A 23,663-nucleotide genomic window follows, 5' to 3' on the forward strand; every position below is an offset into this window, starting at 1 on the left:
AGGACTCTTGCTAAAAGTCCTTGGTGTCCTGACGAGCATAAAACATCTTCATCACAATGAACATAGGACTCATAGCAGGACTAGAATTATCTGCCTGCTCATCTAGGTCTCGGATCAATGCATTGCGGTTGCGCTGTGTCAAAACTGTTGTGGATGGATCCACCTGAGGAAAAGTACTAGCGGCACTGCCGGTAAGCTCATCCCCGTGTTGCTGACAAATTTGGCTCAGCACCTCAAAATCAACTACCTGGGCACCTTCCCAATGAGTTTTTCCTACAGATTCTGCCTTCCACTGCTGCCATAGGGGTGCTTGGGTATGAGCTGGTATAGTTAGCTGCACCTTGTACCATGGTTGTACTTCTAGGTATACTTCATTCTAGAAATAGTGAGGTGGTTCGGTATATCTCGCATAATGCAGGACCCTCCAAAGTAGGGTAGGGGTACCAAACATTTCCAGGAAAGTCTCACTCCTAGCTGATGCTACCATTTGTTCTAACACAATGGTGCAACTCTTGTGAGAACAACATTATAATAGAAAAGAGTTACTTAACCGAATAAGAGACTTATAAGGGGAAGAACAATGAAGTGTGTAATGAATGATTGATCATGATGCATGTACATTTTGTATGTCCTCACAAACTTAGGAAAATTAAACTTCTAATGACATACACAGTGGCATACATGTGTTCTCTCATATATAACGTAGGTAGTCGGGCTACATGTTTCGCTATTAGTGTACCTGCACAAAAATTTCATTTCAGCCAACCCCACAAGTATATATGTAGAAATAAAAATTTGGGCTCTAGGTTGCAAGCTAAATACTTCCATATATATATATATATATATATATATATATATATATATAAACATATATATATATATATACTTTCATATCAAAGTTACCCAAAAGTAAATAGTCCTATATATACATATAAATATGCATATATAGCCGTATCAAAGCTAACCCACAGTTAAATACCTCCATATAATATGAGACACATATATACTTTAGTATCATAGCTAACTCTCCCCATTAGACTGCACGCTCACATCTTACGGTCATGCCACTGTGATGATGAGTGCAATCTTATCTTGGGCGTAGAGGCATTTGATCTATACATTACCACTCAAGTGAATGGCATCCATACAATAGCACGTCATATGGACAACGAAAGTAAAAACCCCCATGTTAATACTTAATTAGCCACCTGAAATCCTTAACTGGGCATAAAGGAAGTGATCACTGGCACACTCTAAATTCAAACTTTATTTTTAAACACCTGTATATATAGCTATAAGTTGCTAAAAACTGATTTTGGAAAACAAAAACCTTTGTTTTAAATACACATGTGGCAATTAATATTGAATCTTGCTCTGATGCCAGCTGTAGCATAACCATCCAATTTATAAGAGCACAAGTACAATAGTAGCCCACAAGCAGTCATACTATCATACTTGAGCCCATATAAACCCAGTAGTCCGTCGAGTACCACGAAGGGTCTCAACTCAACCAACACAAAACCAAGATCGTACATGATTCTACATACATGTCACATGTTACATAAAGTTCACAAATACAGTTCCATACATCAGAGTACGATTAAAAATTATTACAAACCAATTTCAAGTAAAATAGTAGCGAAAGCAATTAAAGTCAGAAACCAACATCTCCATTGTTGTTCAAATATTGTGTCAGCTCAAGATCACAATCCTACAAAAGCATAAGAGAGGGATTAACAAGAGATGCCTTGCCCAGGGCCCTACTCCTCGTCCATGGTGGGACAGAAGTAGTTCTTATAGTGGCCATGATACATTGTATTATCTGCAACAAGTGGGAAATAAACCCTGAGTATGAGAAGGTACTCAGCTAGACTTACTCATCATAAACCAAAAATAAAGTGACTCCAAGGATCATGCAAGGCTTTTAAGCGGAGCTAGCTTGACGACATTTTGCATAAAAAGCGACTAATTGAGCTGTACATTTATAATTCGGTCATCAAGTTAATTATAGCTATTCATCTCTAGATTAACAACTAACAAGTGCCAAACATGTGGTATATCATTTAGTAGCATACAATAGTAACCATAGCCGGTGTAGTAATTCCATGTTCATCAAAACCATCATTCCATAATACAGTTACTATGATGTTGGGGCTAGCTAAGTTTCTCACTATCCGGGAGAGACGGCGATTCGAAACAATTTCAACCAGCTAGGAATTTATTCCTAACACAAACCCAGACATACCAGATCAACGGTAACCTTAGGTCACCTTTGGTACAACTTAGGTACACATTTCGTGGGTTCGACTAGCGCTGCACAATTAGGGACAACCAACTGCCAGGATGATCAGGATTACCTAGCCTGTTGGCTCATGTCTAGCTCCCTGCACATCCTTACTACCATCCAAAGTGTGCACTCTAATAGAATGGGGCCTGACCTGAGTTGATCTACTTGGCTTCATGGTCAGAACAAGTTAACCGGCCAGCTAAGTGAGAGGCATGCGTCCAATCTCGACAAAAGTTCCAACAACGGTATGGTCCTTAATCAGCACAGACGAAAACACATGAGTCAACCTATGCATAGACTCCGCCCAGCCTCTAGTTACATTATCCTATGGTTCTTTTCCATGATAGCAAATATAGATAACCGTGCTCCGGTATCCACCTATATCTCATAGGTGATAGGAAATCACCCGACTTCTACCGGTCTAAGCATGGCTAAGCATATATTCGATCCTAGACCTACATAGGGTTAAAGGTATATGTATCTGGACAAGGTAGTTCTGTGCATCAAGTGTTTCCAATCGACTCTTATAACCTAATGCACCAAACATAAAGGACCCAAGTGATATTTTGTAAAGCATGGGAGGCTTAAAATGCTTCGGGGCTTGCCTTTGAGAAAAGGAGTTGGCCTGTGGTCTGGGCCCTTGGGTAAGTCTTTAAGAGTTTGATCCTCTCCTTCTAGATCTATGGCTTGAGGTGCCTCCTGTTGTTCCTCTGGCTCTTCTTCGAACTCCTACAGAGTTATCCCTACGGACGATCCTATATGCATGAGCATGGAATAAGATATCACAGATGCATATATAATGACATGTACAATATGATATGATGTGATGAATGCATCCTCATAAGTTTTCTCAGTAGCATTGCCTTAAGGTGATAATAATTTATATTTTCTTTTACTGAGTAGGTGCATATCTCTTCTCTAGTAACTAACAAATTCTCATCTAAGCAATTTTCTGGACTGCAAGATAGCAGCCACTTGTTTTGACCATAACTGGATTTATACACATCTAAATAATATGGTTGTAGACTTTCTGGAAAGCTTATGAAATTTCCTATAACTTTGTTTTGATCATCTTAAGGTGATTCAGTAGTTATCTAGGTTAAACAATTCAATCTTTTAGATCTTTCTAGAGAACAAGTCATTTCTGATAGAAGACTTCTAACAGCTATAATTCTTAAACCATTAGGTCTATGACTATAAATATTTAACACAAGCTAGATAAGCAAGTTATCTACAACTATCTTATTAACTAGTTCCACAAAAAGGATCATTATCATCATGGAATCATCACCACAATAGAAATAATACATGCAGCCATCTAGTTGAATTATAAAGAAATAATTGACTAGCTGCTAATAACTAGTTATTTCTAAGCCCAACTAATAGCATCCATAGATTATATGCATCACAAACACCACAGAAAACATCATGGTTAAGCCTAACTAATTTATTTATATTCATTTATTAATTTCCTCATATAATAAGGTGATTTAAAGGATACATATTTCCAATGTTGAATAAATTTTGAGAACATTAGAGTAGCCTACAAGTGACCCTAATAGTCTACTATACAAATTTCATGCCATTTGGATAAGTATAGCTACCTTTACAAAAATGACAAGTTACATATGCTTATTTTAGCAAAAATAGTTTAGCATAGTGAAAAGTGTCAAGCAACAGATTTAATATTTTTCTTACTTTCCTCCTAGCATGAGAATACTGTGTAAAAATTTGTATGAACATATGTTATGTATTTTTACCCCAATTAATTTCACTAGAATCTAGCAATTAATTAAGATTAAATAAGAAGACCATATTACAGGTATGTCTGCTATAGGTTTAGTATTTTTCCTAGCTAGATCATGTCAACACAAAACCAGTAAAATTGGAATCACAATTTTATCACTTTCCTAGATCAAGTTATGCATTTTATAGAATATAAACTACTTTAAAAGCACTTATCTTGGTCAATTTAATTCTCCTAGAAACATACCCTAAGAAGTAGATTTCATATTTTTATCAAATTGTACACTTCATGATGAATCAAACAAAATTTGGTTCACCCCATTTGGATACTCCTAGCTCTAGATATGAATTTTTCAAATTTGTATTCAAATTTGTGAAAATAATTCCAAAACCACTAAACCCTGACTACTAGGTGCACCCGGGCTATACACCCCAGAGGCGCTGATGACTGGGCCCCGTGGGTCAACTGACCCCACATGTTAGTGAATCCGAGCAGAGCACCAGCTTTGATCGGTGAGAACTCATCGTCAGTGAGGCCATTAGTGGTAGCGTCATCACCAATGTGTTCCCCAACTCATTCCATATCTACGAGTGCCCTCGATTGGCTTAGAGGCTCATCGGAGCTAGCTCGACGATGGCCATGGCGGATGGTGGTGCTGCATGGTGGTGCACTAGCCATCTCTGGCCATGACAAGCTCGGACGGGCTCAGATACACTTCTACTAGGATCTAGCAGAGACCTAGGGTTAGGTTAGGGCGGTGGTGGAGCGGCGGTGAAGCTTGGCCATGTACAAGGCATGGCAGCGGTGAGAGCGCGGTGGTGAGCAGTCGCGTTATAGCACCGACACACCGGCATTGGCTCAACTACCAGCGGTGTGATCTAGACGTGACCCTATGTTAACCCTAATGAGAGAAAGGTGCGAGAGAAACTGCTCGGTGGAGCATGGCCACGGCGAGCGCAAGCTCAACGGTGCTCCGGTGATGGCCATGGCGATGGCGACGTGAACTGCAACCTCACCTGAGCTTGGATGGTGGCAAGGGTGAGTCGACTGGTTGGAGCAGGGTGTGGTGGAGCTATGGGTGCAAGGAATCGAATAATGGCGTGGCAACGGTGGCGTGCGAGGTCGGTGGAGCTCGGCGGCAATGATGGCGGCACTGCGGTTTTGCTCGGGCGCGGCGAGGCTGAGAGAGAGGCAGAGCGAGGCGAGTGAGAGCGAGGCGAGTGAGAGCGAGTGAGGAGGGAGGGCGCATCGCTACTGTTTTGTTGCCCGCGTTGGCCTAACTGGTGGGACTATTGCCAACGTACGGCCACCAGGTGGCGGCCACAGCTTGCACATGGTCGGCCATGATTTCCAGCGTTGAAATCGGCTAAGCGCCGATTTAGTTGACTAAACCCACAATCTTTTGGCCCCTAAATCTCCTAATCCATAGTGAATTTGTGAAAACTTCATTAATACGAAGTGTAGAGCTATATGAGTACTACAAGATTGCTCAAAGGAGTTTTGTCTAAATCGCAATGGTTTTCAATCTACAATGCTACAAAGTAGACTACTTTGAAACTGAAAACCAGTGTAGAGCTTAGCAAAATTTTCTAAGTTACAAACAGCATTAAGTTGAAACTTGTGAGCTCTATTTGACTAAGTTAGGCACTGAATTAGCTCATGACCCTTAAATAAAATTTGTTACTCATGACAAGAACTACAACTTTTATTTAGATCACATAGTCATGCAAGCTCTCTAAACTATTGTTCAACTTTAGTCAAACTAGCATCATGAAAATATCATTTCCATGTAAACCAACACTTAGGAGCAAAATTGGTTCATGTCATGAATACAAAAATTGTTCCATTTATCATCCTAGATGTGTCTAAGGTATTGTTGTGACCTTACCACCATTTCATACATTGGTCATACATGATTGCAAGCAAAAGCATATATATATAATCAACATTTCATGTGATAAGGTATAAGAACGAGATGAAATTTCATATGCTCATGTTCATGAAGTCTTGGATGATGCTTGTGCTCATGAAATGCAAGTGTCAAATGCAATGCTTAACACTAGGGTGTTACAAAAAGTACATAAAGAACATGGCATAACATCACCCGACATGAGCCCAAGGGGAGAAGGCCCACTTACTAGGCAAATCAGGGCCCACTTAGGTGGAGAAAAAGGCCAAAACCCATATCAAATCAACTCCAAATGGCGTGAAACTTTGCAAGACCCATCTAGAGGTCTGATGAAGACAACCAACCAAAGATGGGGCCATTTGGGCCCAGTTGGTGTGCGGCCGCACTAGCGTGTCTCAGGCCCATCTTTGGTGGACCGCCTCATGCCGCCTCTCCAAGGACGGTTGCCTAGGTGATGGCGGTAACTTAAATGCACAGAACGTTGGTTTGGTGCTTTCCATTAGGGGATGAAACATTTTCTAAATGACCCCTCCTCTCTACCTATAAAAGGAGGCTCCCTCCTCCTCATTCCAAAAAAACACACCAAGGTAGGAACTACACCACAAGAGCATCACTCCAAAGGGTCTAGGCCCTAGCTAGCTAGTGGATTTTGTTTGGGAGAGATGTGAGGGAGAGTACGGGGAAGAGCCAAACTTGTCGGTGTCTCCCCAAACTTGTACCTCGGTGAACACTTGTACCTCGATGAAATATTTGCTAAGTGTTTGGGTTTCTTATGGCATTAAGTCTTTTGATTAGTTAAGCTTCGTTCTTACTTGTTTGTGGGTTCGTCGTCCATCCCCGTGGCGAATACTCTAGTAGAGGGCCCTAATAAAGATGGATAACCCTACGTGGATGCTAGAGTAGTAGTCAATAGTGTAGATGTGGTGTCTAGGCTATAGGCTACCTTTGTTTGCCTCATGCTCTTCGGTTGAGGGGTAGGCGGCAGGTGGTGATAGCCCTATCCATCCCTTGTAATCCCCCACGTTCGGGTATGATGTGGAGCCATAGACGGTATCGCTTGGTAGACCAGGTGTAAACCGGTGCCCGAAGTAAGCAAGTAAGAGTAAAGTTTATCTTCTCGTAGACCCAAAAGCCATAGGAATCCATCTCTACCCTTTCCAACCTTACCCTTGTGTTGTCCTTGGATGAATTAGCTAGAAGAAGTACCTCTGTTCCCTGTGGAAAATACGATACCCTGAATACTTCCAGGTGAAAGCTACAACGGTAATTTTGTGCACTTGTGGAATCTTTCTGTTTGCATTAAGAAATACCAATAGTAACCAGTGCACATAAGCCAACCTCACTTACATAAACCCAAGGCCTCCGCACATAACATTCATCTAGACAAACTAGCCAGCTCAAAATCACAACAGACAACTAGAAGCCTTACCTCTGCCTCTACCCCCACCGTAGCTAGCCACGACCAAAAATGAGCCTAACCAAAAAACTAGCTTAACCCACACACACCCTTGCCTACAGTAGGCATGATACTACCAATAGCCAGAGGCTCTTCAATGGAGTTCTAGACAAAAAACATAAGAAAGATCATCTCATACTTCTCAATAATATAGCAGTCTAGGGCCTAGTACGCTGCATAGATTGGTTGAAGACACCCATTACATTCTCAGGGCCAGACCTCCAATTAGAAAGCTACCCCCATGCTGATGCCATGGTGATTAAGGCCAATACAGTAGGTTGGGAAATCAATAGGGTTTTGATAGACTTCGGAAGCTCTGCAGGTATCATCTTCGCTAATGCCTTCGACTAGATGAAACTGAGTAGAAGCCAGTTGCAGCCTTCAGACTCCCCACTAATTGGTTTTTTAGGAAAGAAAATTGATGCACCGGGAAAATCTCTTTGCTAGTGTCCTTTGGAGGCTAGGAAAATGCGAGAACAGAATATGTGACATTGGATGTAGTAGATCTCTACTACCCATACAATGCCATCTTTGGCAGAGGATTTGTAAATAAGTTCAATGCGGCCATTCATATGGGCTACTTGTGTATGAAAATGTCAACTTTGCATGGCGCCATCACAATCCATGGTAGGCAGTACTAGACAAAAAAGTCATTATCGGAGGCAACCTGTTGAAGAAAGAAGAGGCAGAGCTCATAGAGACTCTAGCTAAGAACAAAGATGTCTTCACCTAGTCAGCCTTCGATCTAAAAGGAGTCAACAGAGACATCATACAACACTCGCTTGATATTAACCCCAAGATGAAGCCAAGGAAGAAGAGGCAAAGGAAAATGTTGGAAGATAGAATTTTAGCAGCAAAGGCTGAGGTACAAAGATTGTTGGATGCAAATGTCATCAGAGAGGTCAAATACTCAGAGTGGCTGGCCAATGTAGTCCTAGTGCCAAAGAAGAATGGCAAAATGAGAATGTCCATAGATTTCATAGATTTGAACAAAGCTTGCAAGAAAGATCTATTTCCACTACCTAGAATAGATGCCTCCATTGACAAGGGCATGGGCTGCAAATGCTTTTCCCTCCTAGACTACTTTTCTGGGTACCACCAGATCTGGCTCAATAAGGAAGATGAGGAGAAGACCAGTTTCACGACTCCCTCCGTAACATATTGCTATACCAGAATGCTTGAAGGACTCAAAAATGCAGGATCAACCTTCACCATAATGACCAAGGCAGTTCTTGGACCACAGTTGCAGAAAAATATCATAGCCTATGTCAATGACATTGTGGTGATGAGCAAGAATGAAGCAGATCATATTGCAGATCTCAAAGAAACATTTGCCAATCTTAGGGGGGTAGGGCTCAAGCTAAACCCGAGAAAGTGTGTGTTCGGCGTCAGTAGAGGAAAAATGCTAGGGTACATTATAGGACCCGAAGGCATAAGGGCAAACCCAAAAAAGACAAAGGCCATAATGTCAATGGTGGAACCATCAACCAAAAAGGAGGTCTAGAAGCTCACAGGAAGAATAGCAGCGTTAAATAGATTCGTCTCAAAGTCAGTAGAGCATAGCCTTCCATTCTTCAAAGCTTTGAGGGGCAGAGAAAAGTTGGAATGGGGGCCAGAATAGTCGAAGGCCTTCCAGCAGTTCAAAAACTACATGGCCAGCAAACTATTGGTCACAGTGCCAGATCTGGAGGCACCCTACTATTATATGTTGTAGCCTCTGACCACGCAGTCAGTGGGGTACTTGTCTAGGAAAAAGATGAAGAATCAAAGGTCATTTAGCAGCCTATCTATTACATCTTAGAAGAATTATCAAGAGCAAAGTTGAACTATACAGAGATCGAGAAGATAGCATACGTAGTTCTGATCTCATCTAGGAAGTTGAAACTTTACTTCCAAGCACATGAGATCATAGTGCCATTGTCACAGCCCCTCGGAGACATATTCAGCAACAAAGAAGCCTCTAGAAGAATAGGAAAATGGGCAACTAGATTATCCTAGTTTGGTCTCAGCTACATAGCAAGAACAGCAAAAAAAGTCACAAGCAATGGTAGACTTTATGGTAGATTGGACACCTTCACCACTTCAAAGCCCATAAGCACAGACTCAAACATGGACACTTTACATAGATGGACCCTAGGGACATCTCGGAGCAGGAGCCTTCGCTGTGCTCATATCACCATTAGGCCTCAATTCGAAGTACATAGCCAGAATCAAATTCAAAGCAACAAATAACATAGTAGAGTACGAAGGGCTCATACTAGGGCTCAATAAGGCAAAGGCACTTGATGCCAGAACAATAATGGCAAAAATAGATTCCTAGGTCATGGTAGGATAGGTCAAAAAGGAATACATAGCATGAGAGCTAGAGCTAGTCAAGTACCTAGCAACAGTAAGAGCCCTAGAATGAAGGTTCCAAGGATTTACCTTAAAACACATACTAAGAGTAGAGAACTCAAAAGCAGATGAGCTAGCAAAGGCAGTAGCAAACAACCTACCCATGCTAGAGGGAAGCCAGAGCTAGTCAAGTACCTGGCAACAGTAAGAGCCCTAGAACGAAGGTTCCAAGGATTTACCTTAAAACACATACCAAGAGCAGAGAACTCAAAAGCAGATGAGCTGGCAAAGGCAGCAACAAACAACCTACCCATGCCAGAGGGAACATTCTACCAAGAGTTGCAAAAACTAGCAACAAAAGCAACCCCAAATGCATTCAAATAGAATCTGGTTGCTAAGTCCGAAGACTAGAGGCAGCTGGTCATTGACCACTTAAACAATGTGCAACACTCAGACGATGAAGCAAGCGTAGCAAGAATGGTAGCCAGAGCAAGAAGTTACATACTAGTAGATGGAATCATGTATAAAAAAGGCATAGTCCAACCACTGCTCAAGTGCATAGCCCAGAGTAAAGGCAAAGAGCTCATTCAGGAGATTCACTCCGAAATTTGAGGGTCTCACATAGAACCAAGAGCACTATCTGCAAAGGCCATCAGGCAAGGATTCTATTGGCCCACCCACATCAAGGATGCAAAGGAAATTATCAAGACATGTGAAGCATGCCAGAGCACCTCCCCACACCAATCAAAGCCTTTGGCATCAGTGCAACTCATCCCGCCAACCTGGCCTATACAAAGATGGGGCATGGACCATGTGGGGCCATTACCACCCTCGCAAGGGGGGAACAAGTTTGCAGTTGTAGCAATTGAGTACTTCACAAGATGGATTGAGGCAAAACCCCTAGTAACTATCACTTCAGAATATGTGAAAAATTCTTCTGGCAAAACATCTTCTGCAGATTTGGTGTGCCAAGAACCCTCATGGTGGACAATGGAAAGCAGTTTGATTCAGACAAGTTCAAAGAGTTTTGCAAAAATTTGGGGACAACTCTAGCCTTCACCTCAGTCTACCACCTAGAGTCAAACAAAGCAGTAGAAAGAGCTAACAGAATAATATTCTTAGCAATATCAAAAACATTGTTCAACCTCTGTAAGGGAAAGGGGGTCGAAGAGCTGCCGAAGGTGGTGTGGTCTCACAACACCATAGCATCCAGGGCAATGGGCTTCACACCATTTAAACTACTATATGGAGAGGAGGCAATGCTACCAAAGGAAACCAAGCATGAGAGCCTCCAGGTAGTGAAGCACGCTCTAGCAACAGACGAAGAATACTCCATCGAAACAATCAAAGACACAAGATTGGAAGTAGAAGAAAACATTACAAAGTACCAGATCAAACAAGGAAATGGAGAATTAGCCATGAGGTCCGAAAGCAAATACAGGACGAAGACCTAGTCCTAAGAAGGAAACCAAATGCGGCTAACATGGGAAATCTTCAGCCAAAGTGGGAAGGTTCCTACACGATGAAGGTCGTCGAAAGATCAGGGTCGTTCTACTTAACGGATGTCAAAGGCAAAACAACTACACACACCTAGAACATCAATAACTTACGTAGGTTTTACATATAATTGTAAGAGGATGACCTCTGTGGAAATATAAGCCAAGGTCACCTCAGCATCTTCCCTTAGTCTTTTCTTTTCTTTCTCTGCATTTCATGCAAAGGGGCATGTACTCTTATCCTCACAAAAGGGGGACTCCTAGCGGAGGTGAGGTTTTAACGAGGCAAGACCCATGTAAAACACTCTAAAATATAAAGAGGAATTACCCATGAAAACTATGAAAAGTGAAGGTCAAAAGTGGCTAGCAACGGAGCCACAACATTCGACAACCAAAATCATGACAAAGAGGACCTTCCATTTGCCTATAGCCGAAAGCTACAAAGCATGGAACGACATCCATGGATAAACTAGTCTACAACCTTGAAAAAAGTCCTATCCACCATTAGGCATCAAGGAGTTATCAGAATCGGCCAAAAGGTCACAAACTCGACAAAGACCTGCCTTCACTGCAGGCATCAGGGGGAAAAAGAAGACCTGCCGAGGACCTATCCATATCAGGCATCAGGCAGAGATCAATAAGTAAGAATGTAGGTACAACAGAGTTAAAAGAGCAAAGATACGTTAAGTACAAGCAAATCTTTGGTCATTAATACATAATCAAAACACATCCAGGCATTAAACCTTGCCCAACAACCAGAATTTATGAAACATACAAGTGTAGGACTATAAAATAGGGCATCCCCCCACTCCAGTCCCAATTAGTACATCATAACATTACTAGCTCAAGAGAGCTCTAGAGGGGAGACCTAAGCACAAAAACACTACCACACTATAGAGCAAAGCAAGAGAGCCATGGAGGCAGGAGTTTCCTTAAAGATATGAGAGCTACAAGAGACCGTGCGAAGACTCATAAAAATAGCAGCTTGCATAGCCTAGCAAAAGCCACAGACAGGTAGTACGCACCTGCCATAGAGTGTTGAACAGCCACCAGTGGGTGTTGTGTAGCCACAGCTTGCCAAGAACCGATCAGTATCAGAGGTCACAGAAGGGTATCGCATGAAGACTCATAAGATCGCCCCACTACCAAAGACACCGAGCGGTTGGGACAAGCCTCAGCCAAGTTTCACGAGAGCACAACTGCTCTAACAAGACCAAAGACCAAGCCTCTGACACCCAGGTGCAAGCAAAGACAACACGCGAGCATGAGTTCAACGACCTCCGATGAATGCTCAAATTGAGCTTGAGCCTCCACAAAAGGTACAAGATCAAATACGAGCACTTCAACTTCTCTGCGTCCACACGTGAGCACAACTATGATAGCTTCCAGAGAAGAAAGAAGTGGAGGATAGAGCAAGAAAATAAGCGCCATCAGCTAGAACTCTTTGGACTAAATAATAATTGTAATCAGATTCTATAATCAAACAAGTGTCCAAGCTAGACTTTAAAGCAAACTTTATTCACAAAACCTATGTCGCTTACAACAAGCACCTTCGTAGCACAACTATCAAAAATAACAAAACTTAAAACTATACAAAAACCCAAAGGCAACAAAACACAAAACACAAAAGGCATCAGTGCTAGCCAAAAACAAGCAAAATACATTACAAAGGCTCTAAAAGGTCCTAATGGCTAGAGGGAGGTGAATAGCCAATAAAAATTTCTACAACAACACTTAAGCCAAGTGGTTAGACAATTATGAAGCGAAGTGAGTGCCACACTAGCCTACTCAAAATGCAAGACTATATCCATAATTCTAGCTATCTATAATCTCTATATCACAAAAGAGGCTAAGTCACTACCACTAAGTTAGTGAGCTCTCAAAGACTAACTAAAGAGCCTCACTAAGTTAGTGAGCTCTCTAGACAAGACACAAGCTAACTCTCAAAACTAAAAAAGTAAATGCACAAGAGAGGTAGTGAGTTATACCGCCATGGCAAGAGATGATCAATCAATCACAATGATTACCAATGAAATCCTCGGAGACAAGATGACACAATGATTTTTCACCGAGGTTCACTTGCTTGCTGGCAAGCTAGTCCCCATTGTGGAGATTCACTCACTTGGAGGTTCACGCGCTAATAGGCATCACATGCCTAATCCGCAATTGGGTGCCTCACAACCAACACAAGATGAGGATCCACAATCCATGAGGAATCCACTAGAGTATCTTTTGGCTCTCCGTTAGGGAAAAGTCAAGAACCCCTCACAATCACCACGATCAGAGCCGGAGACAATCACCTTTCTCTGCTTGATGATCCTCGCTGCACCAAGCTATCTAGGTGGTAGCAACCACCAAGAGAAATAAGAGAATTCCGTAGCAAAACACAATCACCAAGTGCCTCTAGATGCAATCAATCAAGCAATGCACTTGGATTCACTCCTAATCTCACAAAGTTGATGAATCAATGAAGGAGATGAGTGGGAGAGCTTTGGCTTAGCTCACTAGGTTGCTTTGTCAATGAAAATGGCCAAGAGAGTGAGCTAGAGGAGACCATGGGGCTTAAATAGGCACCCCCATGAAATAGAGCCATTGGGTCACATAAGTAACTATTGGACTCGCTGGCATGGGCCGTCGGACCGTCTGACGCTTAGTCCGACACCCTGTCGCATCCACTCATGCACTGCCACATCCCCATGTTCAAACGAGCTGACCATTGCCACTAACGGTCACGCAGTCATGCGCTGATCAAGCCATTGGACTCCACACACGGAGGATCTGATGCGGTCCAGAGAGCACCAGAGAGGGTAAAACCCTTGGACGTTGGTTCGACGCTCACCATCAGACTCTAGGGAGAGTCCAACGTTGCCACGCATCACGCTTCGCTCACTTCCTCACGCGACACTAAATGAACAGTGTGCTCATCACATCTGACACCCTCGATTGGCTCGGTTCGATGCTGTCATGCCATAGCCTTGCGCTAGGGTTAGCTGTTGGACCCAGCCAGAGGCCGGTCCGACGCTCTATGAAGCAGGGTTCAATGCCTGTGTTTCAACTCCTTTTGATCTCCAACTTCACCACCCTTGCACAACTGTGCCAACCACCAAGTCTATCCCATGTGCACATGTGTTAGCATATTTTCACAAACATTTTCAAGGGTGTTAGCACTCACTAGAATCTAAATGCATATGCAATGAGTTACAACATCTAGTGGCACTTTGATAATCGCGTTTCGATATGAGTTTCACCCCTCTTAATAGTACAGCTATCTATCCTAAATGTGATCACACTTGCTAAGTGTCTTGATCACCAAAATAAAGAGCTCCTATGGATATCACCTTTGCCTTGACCTTTTTTGTTTTTCTCTTTCTTCTTTTCCAAGACCGAGCACTTGATCATCACCATGGCCATCACCACCATCATGATCTTCACCATTTACTCCACCACTTGGAATCTGCTACCCTATCTCATGATCACTTAGAGCAACGGGTTAGCACTTAGGGTTTCATCGATTCACCAAAACCAAACTAGAGCTTTCAATCTCCCCCTTTTTGGTAATTGATGAAAACCCTTTCACAAAGATATGAATTGAAATTCATTTGAATCCATGTTGCTTGTCCAAGCATTTTTACTATGCGTAAAGGATTTGGACAAGTTTCATGAACCCGGATTGGTAGCTTTAGCTCTCCCTACATATGTGCTATGAGTTTGGATTGAAGCTTGCACATATGCATGGATTTGAGTTGTGGGAGAGTAATGTCTACCAAAAGATGCTAAGGTATAAGAGATGGACCTTTGAAGCATGATACCAATTGGAATGCACCAATAATACCATCATTAGCACCATGGTTAGTTAGATACCACTTGGAATCACTTGCAAAACACAAACACTAGATACCTCATGAGATCAACATTATATGCAAGGCTCTAGTACCACTTGTGAAAATAAAGCAATGCACATCTAACTAACACCTATGCATGCTAGTTTTTCATTTCATCAATCAAACCTACAACTAGCATACACTGCACTAGCATGAGATTTTAATTTAAAACTTGTGCTATGCAAGCAAACATATGTAATGCACATACAAATGCATCAATCAAGTTTATGAGCTTGCTCTCCTTACTTGTGTGCTCAAATTATAATTGATCCCCTTACTTTCGTATTTCTCCCCCTATGTCATCTTTTCTTTATCTTTGTGTCTCTACCCCTATCTTTGTGAATCACTTCTCCCCCTTTGTCATCAATGACCACAAATGTTCAATTTTAGATAGGTTAAGATTATTAATGTCAATCAATGGGGTGAGGATCATTTTCCCAAATTTGGTCTAATCTAGATCACTTACCAAAGATATTTAACTCGGATTGATCCAAGGACAAGCTTCTTCACACCTCATTTCAAGGGTTATCTTGACCATGTTGAGTTAAACACTTATAGTTTATTTTCTAGATTAAACACTAGGTTCACAAACCCACAAACATGTCATATGCTACCACTAGATCAAGTCAAGCATAGAAGCAATAGTGGTACCATATAATCATCAAATTCATTTGATTTTCATGAATGAGCCTATAAAACATGAGGAAAGACTAGATGCACTAAATAAGTCCTTAGCAAGGGATGTATGCACAATCAGCTTTTACCTTGGATTGCTCGAAGCAGAGGCATGTCATATAAGTGGGGGTGCATCAACACATATTTGAGAAATTCAATATGTTCAACTCATTACTTAGCTTGCGAAACCTTTTCTTGTCAAGTGGCTTGGTAAATATGTCAGCAAGTTGATCTTCAATGCCCACACTCTCAATTGAAATGTCCCCTTTTTGTTGATGATCTCTTATGAAATGGTGGCGGACATCAATGTGCTCTGTTCTTGCATGTTGAACCAGATTGTTGGTTAGCTTGAGTGCACTCTCATTGTCACATATCAATGGCACTTTCTTGAACTTGATTCCCAAGTCATTCAAGGTGGCCTTCATCAAAAGAATTTGTGCACAACAACTACCAGTGGATATATATTCAGCTTCGACGGTTGATAATGCAACACTATTTTGCTTCTTTGATGACCATGAAACAAGTGATCTTCCCTAATGAGGACATCACTCCTTCGGATGCACCTGCTGATCCTCCAACCATTATGCAAGGTCCAATGACCTGAGCTCGAATGCGACAACTAAATTTAGAGGTGAGCTCGTTCTTAAGTGATCCTTTTCATACTTTTGGGAATAGTTTGCTACCTAATAATGTTATATTGCTTAGGAACATTGGAGAGAGTCATGAGGAACTTAGAGGAAGAGGTAGCGGCAAAGATGACCAGCAAGGATGTCCAACACAAGCCAGAGGCCCGGTCCAACATGACTTTGAGTCTGCTTCGGCCTTTAGGACCAGTCTGCAATAAACTGGTCACCCAGGACACATTCGGACTCTGTTTTCGACGATCACCATATGGATGGAAAGATAATTTCATAAGCTAACCAATGGTTTTGGTTTGTGGTCGAAATTCTACCAGAGTCAATTAAAATCGTCAAAACAAGTCAGCATCCAGAATCTGTTACGGTGCTGCATCACCGTATTTGGTCCATTGGGCCATGTATCGTCTTTGAGCCCGTTAGGGGGGTGCGTCTAGGTAAGGCGACAACCCTAAGACTTTTATAAACATTCACCGCTGCCATTGTTTCATTTTCAGGTTTTGCTTAGATCATTCTGTCATTGACAGTCGCCTACTATCGGTTTGTGGAACCCCAACTCGTGTGCTAAATCATTCATCTACAGTTTGTCCCAAAGTTTGAGCTGCATTCTTTTGAGTTCTTGCTTATGTTCTTTGTTTCGCAGGCAAGGATTAGCCTTCTTGGTGAGATCAACCAGTTTGGTGACATAGTTGATAACCTGAGGAGTCATGGTGCTAAGATTGCAAGGTTTAGGTCTTTGGATCTAAAGCCGGATCGGTGTGTCGTGCTCCACCAAAACGATAGTTATCATCACCTGACGGAAGATCAGGATCCCTATACCCATCAAGTGGTATTCAGAGCTAAGGTATACCATCAGGTTCACATCTATCCCCTAGTTTTGAGTGTTTTGCATTCATCCCATAGTCCAGTGCCATACTCGTTTTTCCTATCCTAGAACCTTTCGCGCCATAGCCTTTGCATATTTCAATTTCAAAGTCTGTCATGTTGAGTTTGTCCAGGTTGAGGTATTGTTGCTGGTCAGGTTGTGTTAGAGTCCAATTCGTGTGTTTTCCCCCATCGTTTCCATCAAACCCTAGCCGCTACCGCCAATTTTGTGCTCATTTTTCCTGTTTTGTCCTCTATTTCAGAGTCAGTGCTTAAAACAGCCATAACTTATGGTCTACTCCACCAGCGAGCACCCTTTAGCACCACCCGTGACTTCCCCTTCGGCCACTGGTAAGACTTGTTTGTAGGAACTGGCTAAGAGTGCCTCGTCTGTGGCTTCCACCGGACGCTCTTCAGCCATTCAGTGCCATCACTGCCAGGGACTTGGACATGTGGCAAGGGAATGCCCTAGCAAGCGGGCATACATTCCTACAGAAGATGGAGGTTATGTTAGCACTTCTGATGTAGAGGAAGACATTGAAGATGAACCTACTTCAAATGAAGATCAAATGGGAGTTTATGTGAGCTCCGAAGATGTAGGCAACTAGCGGATTTTTATTGTGCAGCGAGTCCTCAGTACACAAATGGAGGAAGCAGAGAGGCTGCAACGCCATAACTTATTCCAGATTTTATTTGTGATTAAAGATCGACCTGCACGGGTCATCATCGACAGAGGCAGTTGCAATAACTTGGTGAGTTCTGATTTGGTCATGAAGCTTGAATTGACCACGCATCCTCATAAGCATCCATACCATATTCAATGGCTCAATGACTCCGGTAAGGCCAAGTAACACAAACAGCCCAGGTGCATTTTTTCCTTGGTCCCTATTCTAATTTTGCGGATTGTGATGTGGTACCTATGTAAGCTTGTTCACTCTTGTTGGGTCAGCCATGAGAATTTGATAATGATGCTATCCACCATGGTAGAAATAATACATATACACTTATGCATAAGGGTCAAAAAATTATTTTGCAACCCATGACCCCTGCTCAAATTGTACAAGCTGAAAAAGAGAGACTTGCTAGTGAAAATACAAAAGTTGATGCTAAATCTACAAAATAGTCAGTAATTAAAATGAAAAATCATGTGATGCTTGCTAATAAATCTAATCTATCAGAGATTAAAGATGTGTGCTATGCTTTGATATGCAAAGATGCTTTATTTTCCATGGATGATATTTCTAGCACTTTGCCATCCTCTGTCACTAACCTTTTGCAGAATATAGTGACGTGTTTCCCACTGAGATACCTCTAGGACTTCAACCCATTTAAGGGATCAAACATCAAATTGACTTGATTCCGGTTGCGAGCTTGCCAAACCGAGCTACCTAAAGAGCCAACCCCGAGAAGACTAAGGAGATTTAGCGCCAAGTCCAAGACCTTTTAGATCGCAGGTATGTAAGTGAGAGCCTTAGTCCTTGTGCTATTCTAGTTATTTTGGTTCCAAAAAAAGATGGCAGTTGGTGCATGTGTGTTGATTGTAGATCCATTAATAATATCACAATTAGGTACCATCATCCTATCGATAGGCTAGATGACATGCTTGATGAGTTAAGTGGCACTATATTTTTTTCTAAGGTAGACTTGAGAAATGGATACCACCAAATAAGAATGAAACTAGGAGATGAATGGAAAACTGCATTTAAAACCAAGTTGGGCCTATATGAGTGGTAGTAACGCCTTTTGGGTACTAATGCACCTAGCACTTTCATGAGATTAATGAACGAGGTTTTACATCCTTTCATTGGCAAAATTATGGTGGTTTATTTTGATGGTATCTTGATATACAACAAGTCTTTAACTGAACATCACTACAAGAAAAAGTGGTATTAACGATAGGATATGTGGTCGTTAAAAGTCGATATGTGGTCGTTAATAGTTTTTAATGAACACAATTGTGGTCATTAGGCAGCATCTAAAGGCAATGGAAAGTTAGCTAATGGCATCCGACGACCACATATTATATGTGGTCGTTAGGATCTAGTCGTTGATGTTTGGTTTTCTTGTAGTGCATCTTAATCATCTATGTGTTGTTTTTTATGCTTTGCGGGCTGCACGTTTATTTGGTAACCACAAGAAGTGCACTTTTTGCACTGAACGAGTATCATTTCTTGGCTATGTTGTGACCTTGCAGGGAATTGAGGTAGATGAAGCCAAGGTGCAGGCCATACAGAGTTGGCCAACACCCACAATGGTGACACAAGTGTGGAGCTTTCATGGACTTGTAGGATTTTACCACCATTTTGTGAAGGATTTCAGCACCATTATAGCTCCGTTGAATGAGTTGACAAAGAAGGGCATTGCATTCCATTGGGGAGAAGAGCAAGAAGTGTCCTTTGCTCTTTTGAAGGACAAGCTTACTCATGCACCATTGCTGCAAGGTTAGTGGTCTTCTTCTTTTATTAGCATAACTCTTTTGTTGGGCTTGGGCTACTTCAATGTGTTGTTGGATAATACGCACTTGTTCTTCAACTTCTTTGACAAAATCAATATCATAGTACCTCCTTTCCTCAGGCTCGACCCCAGTTCAAAGGAGTTCTACATTTTCGGCCATAAAGTGCTTCAAAAGGAGCCATCTTAATACTCTCTTGATAACTATTTTTGTAAGAGAATTCTGCATGAGGTAACCACTTCGCCCAAGACCACTTGGAGGATATAACACAAGCTCTCAACATATCTCCCAAGATCTGGTTCACTCACTCGGTCTGCCCGGAGATTTGTGGATGGTATGTTGAACTTATGATTAGTTTAGTTCCCAAGGCCTTGTGCAAGTGTTCCCAAAAGCGAGCTATAAATTGTGGTCCCCGATCTAAGATTATGGTCCTTGGTACCCCATGTTCCCTCATGACTTGAGAAACATACAGCTTAGCGTACTTCCCAGCGTGATACTTTGTGTTAACCGGTACAAAATGTGCCAACTTGGTGAGGCGATCTACAATGACCCATATAGAATCGTGACCTTGTTGTGTCTGCGGGAGGCCTGTAATAAAGTCCATACTTATTTTCTCCCATTTTTAGCCTAGAATGGACAATAGCTAGAGCGGTCCAGCGGGTTTCAGATGATCTGCCTTCACTCGGCTGCAGACATCACACCTAGCAACGCAGCCTACAATTTCCTTCTTCATCTTTGTCCACCAAAAATGGTTTTTCAAATCTTGATACATTTTGCTACTACCTAGATGGATAGATAACTTGGATGAATGAGCTTCATCTAAAATTTGATTTCTAAGTTCATGGTCTTTCGGTACCACAAGTTGGTCCTTGAACCATAGCACACATCTTTCATCTAACCTAAAATGTTTGGTTTCCTATTCCTTCATCTTTCTCTTGATGTGAAACACACCTACATCTGCCTTCTGTAGTTCGATGATCTTGCTCTCAAGTGAGTAACTGACAGTGATGTTGTGTAGCACAATAGGATGCAATAGATTAAACCCATCTTCCAACAGCGCTTCTAAGGCATTACAATAAGATTTCTGACTAAGTGCATCTGCCACAACATTGGCTTTTCCTGGATGGTAGTGCACTTCCAAATTATAGTCCTTGATTAGTTCTAACCACCTTCTCTATCTCATGTTTAGTTCAAGTTGAGTGAAAATATATTTGAGACTTTTGTGATCAGTGTATATGTGACATATGTTTCCCAACAAATAATGTCTCCATATCTTCAAAGCATGAACAACTATTGCAAGCTCTAAATCATGTGTAGGATAGTTGACTTCATGCTTTCTCAACTGTCGAGAAGTATAGGCAATAACTCAACCTTCTTGCATAAGCACACAACCAAGACCGGTCCCTAATGCATCACAAAACACATCAAAGGGTTTTTCTATGTCAGGTTGTGCCAGAATAGGAGCAGTGGTTAGCAAGGTTCACAGAGTGTGAAAAGCAACCTCACACTTTGGGGTCCAATTAAACTTTTCATCCTTCTAAAGCAATCTGGTCAAGGGCTTAGTGATCTTGGAAAAATCAAGAATGAAGCGACGATAGTAACCGGCTAACCCTAGAAAACTCTGAACTTCATGAACCAAAGTCAGGGTCTTCCAATCCATGACATCTTGCACTTTAGATGGGTCTACAGAGATTCCATTTTCTGACAATACATGACCTAAGAAAGGTACTTTCCGTAGCCAGAATTCATACTTGCTAAACTTGGCATACAGTTTATGCTCTCTTAGTCTAGATAAGACAATCCTCAGATGTTCTACATGATCTGCCTCATTCTCAGAGTAAATCAGGGTATCATCGATAAACATGACCACAAACTTATCGAGCTCAGGCATGAATACCGAATTCATCAAGTACATGAAATAGGCAGGAGCATTTGTCAGTCTAAAAGACATGACCAAATACTCATACAAGCCATACCAAGTAGAGAAAGCTATCTTAGGTATATCTTCTGGCCTGATCTTGATTTGGTGATAGCCTGATCTCAAGTCAATCTTAGAGAATATTTTTTCTCTTGCCAACTGATCAAACAAAATATCAATACGAGGCAAAGGGTACTTGTTCTTAATGGTGACGGCATTTAGCGGCCTATAGTCCACACACATCCATAAGGATTTATCCTTCTTCTTCACAAATAAAGCTAGACAACCCCATGGAGATGAGCTAGGTCAAATGAGACCTTTGTCTAAGAGTTCTTGTAGCTGAATTTTAAGTTCGGCTAACTCATTTGGTGGCATCCTATAAGGTCTTCTAGAGATAGGTGTTGTACCTGGCACTAACTCAATCATAAATTCCACATCCTGATCTGGTGGCAAACTAGGCAATTCATCTGGGAATACATCTGGAAATTCACAAACTACTGGAATATCACAGAGAGTAGTGGCTTGGATAGCACATGACAAGTTTTGAAGATCAAAACTCTGAGGAAGCGGTACTAGAAAAAGCATTACCCCCATTTGGTTCTCTCAACATAATTGTTCTAGTGGTAGTGTCAGTAAGAACTCCATGACCACTTATCCAACTCATGCCCAAAATCACAACTATGGCTAACCCAGGCAATACTATGAGATCCACAGTATATTCCCTCTCTCATATAGAGATAAGCACATCTCTAACTATTTGGTTTGTAGAGATAGTAGCCCCAGCTAAACTTATACTATAACCACCCTTGTCTACAACCACTATATTCTGATCATGCTTAGATGCAAATATCTGACTCATAATTGAATGTGAAGCTCTAGAATCAAATAAAACAATTGTGGGGTGTTTGTTTACCAGGAACAGACCAGCGGTAACAACTTCCCCTATGGGAATTTCCTCCACAGCTGTATAGTGCATGTACCCAGGATGTGCCTTAGGATTGGCCTGCTTCTGATTACCCTAGTTTTTATTTCCATTCTTCTTGGGATAGGGGCACTCCTTGGCCTAGTGGCCTATCTGATTGCAATTGAAGCATGGCTGGTTACTTCTTAGCCCTATTGAGCTTCCTTGGCTTGCGTTACCCTTGGGAAAGGCAATGGTGAATGCCTTGCGAAATGCCTTCTAAGGTCAGCTAGACTGGGCGTTTTGCTGGGGAGGCCTGAATTTAGGTGCTAGGGGATGGAATTGTGGCCTAGCTACCACTAGAGCCCTAGAGTGAGAGGAACCTGAGGCACCTACCTCAGCTGCCCGCTTGCGACGTTTTGCTGCCGCATGTAGGTTGTTCTAGTTCTCTTGAGTTAGGGCATCACTGATGAACTCATTATTTGCATCACATCTAGAGTTGGCCATAGTTTTCATCAACTTGGTGCTAAAGCCTCTCTTAAAACTTTCAATCTTCTTTGCTTCTATATCAACAAATTTTGGGGCATAGCGGGACCAGATATTGAATGCATGCATATACTCTATAAGAATCTTGGTCCCTTGGGTAAGCTTCATGAACTCAGCTGGCTTCATGCGCATCATCCCCGGGAGTTTATGGTGTCCTCTGAAGGCTATCTTCAATTGCTCCCAGGTAACATTAGCACCAGTAGGTAGGGCAGACAAATAATGAGTCCACCAGATACCTGTAGGCCCTTGTAGTTGATGCAATGCATACTTGGCCTTCATCATTTCTGTGACCCTCAACAGATGGAACTTCTATTCAATAGTGTTCAACCACTCATCAGCCTAGAGTGGTTCTTCTGCCTCTTTAAAGATAGGAGGCTTAGTCTCTAGAAAGTCCTTGAATGTACTGTATTGATTTGGCTCTGGCCCCTGATTCTGCTGGCGGGCACAGGCTGTGTTCTACGCAATGAGGCACAGTGTTTCTTCCATTGTTCGCTGGCTTCCCAAGAATTGCGTGAAAAATTCATTCACAGAGGGTGGCGGTAGTAGTGGTAGGTCATCATCA

The 23,663-nt window shown here is 42.0% G+C and overlaps 1 protein-coding gene across 1 annotated transcript; it reads left to right on the forward strand.

Annotated features, from left to right (window-relative positions):
- Positions 1–8,198: 8,198 nt before the first annotated feature.
- Positions 8,199–19,925, forward strand: LOC136491551 (uncharacterized). Its single transcript, XM_066487866.1, has 9 exons — positions 8,199–8,809; positions 10,692–11,156; positions 16,918–16,960; positions 17,064–17,176; positions 17,419–17,441; positions 17,548–17,635; positions 17,745–17,865; positions 19,479–19,725; positions 19,843–19,925. Exons 1-9 carry the CDS (start codon positions 8,199–8,201, stop codon positions 19,923–19,925), a joined length of 1,794 nt encoding a protein of 597 aa, XP_066343963.1.
- The last annotated feature ends 3,738 nt before the right edge of the window (positions 19,926–23,663 follow it).

The sequence above is a fragment of the Miscanthus floridulus genome, chromosome 11 (assembly GCF_019320115.1).
Source record: "Miscanthus floridulus cultivar M001 chromosome 11, ASM1932011v1, whole genome shotgun sequence".
In the NCBI taxonomy this organism is placed as follows: domain Eukaryota; kingdom Viridiplantae; phylum Streptophyta; class Magnoliopsida; order Poales; family Poaceae; genus Miscanthus; species Miscanthus floridulus.

Bases quoted from the DNA above. Each gene is read 5' to 3' on its own strand.
- LOC136491551 (XM_066487866.1), top strand. From the start codon at position 8,199: ATGAAGCCAAGGAAGAAGAGGCAAAGGAAAATGTTGGAAGATAGAATT. The intron at 8,810-10,691 runs GTACATTATAGG...CATCTTCTGCAG, and splicing joins AGTAGAGGAAAAATGCTAGG to ATTTGGTGTGCCAAGAACCC. The intron at 16,961-17,063 runs GTTTGTGGAACC...TTTGTTTCGCAG, and splicing joins TTGACAGTCGCCTACTATCG to GCAAGGATTAGCCTTCTTGG.